The 2,500-nt window shown below is 52.1% G+C and overlaps 1 protein-coding gene across 1 annotated transcript in view; it reads right to left on the bottom strand.

The window, feature by feature from the left end:
* The window catches only part of dpysl2a (dihydropyrimidinase like 2a), a 31,894-nt gene that overhangs the window by 15,706 nt on the left and 13,688 nt on the right, over nt 1-2,500 (bottom strand). The window contains exon 2 of the mRNA XM_048243879.1: nt 505-593. Within this exon, the coding sequence (XP_048099836.1) occupies nt 505-593 (89 nt within the window). The remainder of the gene's footprint in view (nt 1-504; nt 594-2,500) is intronic.

Here is a 2,500-nt window from a genome sequence, read left to right as displayed (position 1 = left end):
TAGGCAGAGGTGGCCAGTCCGCCTTCAGAAAGTAAAGGTCCTGCCAAGTATGGCTTCTACCTGTGCCCTTATGCTAACACAGGTGGCATCACTAACACCTGGCTGAACAGGTGTTCTAATTAGTGAATGGTTGGACAAACATGTGGTTGGACTGTGTTGGACTTTATGAAGCTTACCTCAGATTATAGGTTTGGCATGAGCACAGACTATGGCTTTCACCTGTACAGCAGCAGTGGTCAGATGTGTGTGTGTGTGTGTGTGTGTGTGTGTGTGTGTGTGTGTGTGTGTGTGTGTGTGGCGTGTGTGTGTGTGTGTGTGTGTGTGTGTGTGTGTGTGTGTGTGTGTGTGTGTGTGTGTGTGTGTGTGTGTGTGTGTGTGTGTGTGTGTATGTGTGTGGCACAGCCAGTGTGTATCAGCGCTTTGCTGTGGGCTTGACCAATCATGCAGTGTCTGGTGCAGGTGTCATGGTCATGATTGACAAGCGAGGCGGCGTGAGAGACCTACTTGATGACCCCATCCTCCATATAGATATCAGCCAGGAAAGACTGGTCATCGTTCACCACCCTCGCCCCTTTCATCAGGAGACGCTCACTCTGAGAGAGGGAGAGATGGAGAGAGAGGAGGAGGGAGGGGAGATAGAGAGAGGGAGAGATGGAGAGAGAGGAGGAGGGAGGGGAGATAGAGAGAGGGAGAGATGGAGAGAGAGGGAGGGAGGAGGGGAGGATGGAGGGGGGGAGATAGAGAGGGGAGAGATGGGAGATAGAGAGGGAGGGGGGAGAGGGAGAGGAGAGGGGAGGGAGGGAGGGGAGATAGAGATAGAGGGAGGGGAGATAGAGAGAGGGAGAGATGGAGAGAGAGGACGAGGGAGGGGAGATAGAGAGAGGGAGAGATGGAGAGAGAGGAGGAGGGAGGGGAGATAGAGAGAGGGAGAGATGGAGAGAGAGGAGGAGGGAGGGGAGATAGAGAGAGGGAGAGATGGAGAGAGAGGAGGGAGGGGGAGAGAAAGAAAGGATGGGAGATGAAAAGAGAAAGAGAGAGAATTAGCATAGCGGCATTGTTCCGTTGTCTTTTTCACTGGGTGAGCGTGAAATAGAATTACTCTGAAATAGAGCTCTTCTTTGTTTTCTGTCCTTGCATGGGTCTGTGTGAGTGTGTGTGTGTGTGTGTGTGTGTCTGGTTCTGCCCAGCAGCTCCATATTAGCTTGCTCAACAGATGTGAGATAAGACGGTGATTCCATTCTGGTCTGTCATCACATTGTTTCGGGCCTCCGGCCAGACACTTGGGAATGTGAGGAGCACTCAGAGAACCAGACACAGGAGCAGACTGAGGGTGACACACACACACACACACACACACACACACACACACACACACACACACACACACACAGACACACACAGATAGACAGACAGACACACAGACAGACACACACCCCGCATGCCGCATTTATGACGAAATTCTCATCACATGCGGGACACAGACGCAGGACGAGTGAGATGCTTTTCTCTGTGTGTACGTTCTAACGCCAAAGTAAAAACAAAGATGCCAAACTACTAGCTCAGAGAGTAACAACTACAGAGCTGTGAAATCTGGCATGTTTAAATGCATCAAGATGAAATCTCAGAACATCAAGGAACATAAAAAGAACACCCAAGCACTTTAGAGGCAGTGAGAACACCTGACTGCAAAGATGAAAGACACCAGAACCAGAGGCTGTCAGCCAGAGCCTTGCTCTGTCTTTTAATCTCTCTCTCTCTCTCTCTCTCACACACACACACACCTACACACACAGACAGACACCACACACACACACACTTTGTAATGCAGTGAGTGTGTGATCCTGCTCAGCGCCCTGGGTGGTGTGTGTGCTACAACGCCAGCCCATAATAAGATCAGGAGCAGGGAAGCGTTGTCACCCTGAGTGATGAGGTAATTCCTCAGGAGGAAGCAGGACGTACACTACACAACAACACTAGCAAGAAGTACACAGCATCCTGAAGGGCCTCTCTGTGTGTCTAGAGAAGTGCACAGCATCCTGAAGGGCCCCTCTCTGTGTGTCAAGAGAGCAAAGAGTGTCTCTGGGAGAAGGAGTGTGTTCTGTGCCGGGTCTGGGAGAAGAGGAGTGTGTTCTGTGTCGGGTCAGTGCCGGGTCTGGGAGAAGAGGAGTGTGTTCTGTGTCGGGTCAGAGCCAGGTCTGGGAGAAGAGGAGTGTGTTCTGTGTCGGGTCAGAGCCAGGTCTGGGCCGGACCTGCCCCGAGTCTAGGCTCTCTGGGCCGCTATGGGCCTGATGTAGTCGTGTGTGTGTGTGTGTGTGTGTGGCCTGATGTAGCCGTGTGTGTGTGTGTGTATGGGCCTGATGTAGCCGTGTGTGTGTGTGTGTGTGTATGGGCCTGATGTAGCCGTGTGTGTGTGTGTGTGTGTATGGGCCTGATGTAGCCGTGTGTGTGTGTGTGTGTGTGTGTGTGTATGGCCTGATGTAGCCGTGTGTGTGTGTGTGTG

This window comes from Alosa alosa, chromosome 5 (genome assembly GCF_017589495.1).
Source record: "Alosa alosa isolate M-15738 ecotype Scorff River chromosome 5, AALO_Geno_1.1, whole genome shotgun sequence".
Lineage (NCBI taxonomy): Eukaryota > Metazoa > Chordata > Actinopteri > Clupeiformes > Clupeidae > Alosa > Alosa alosa.
Note: the sequence above shows the minus strand (reverse complement) of the source record. Positions and strands in the feature narration are given on the sequence as shown.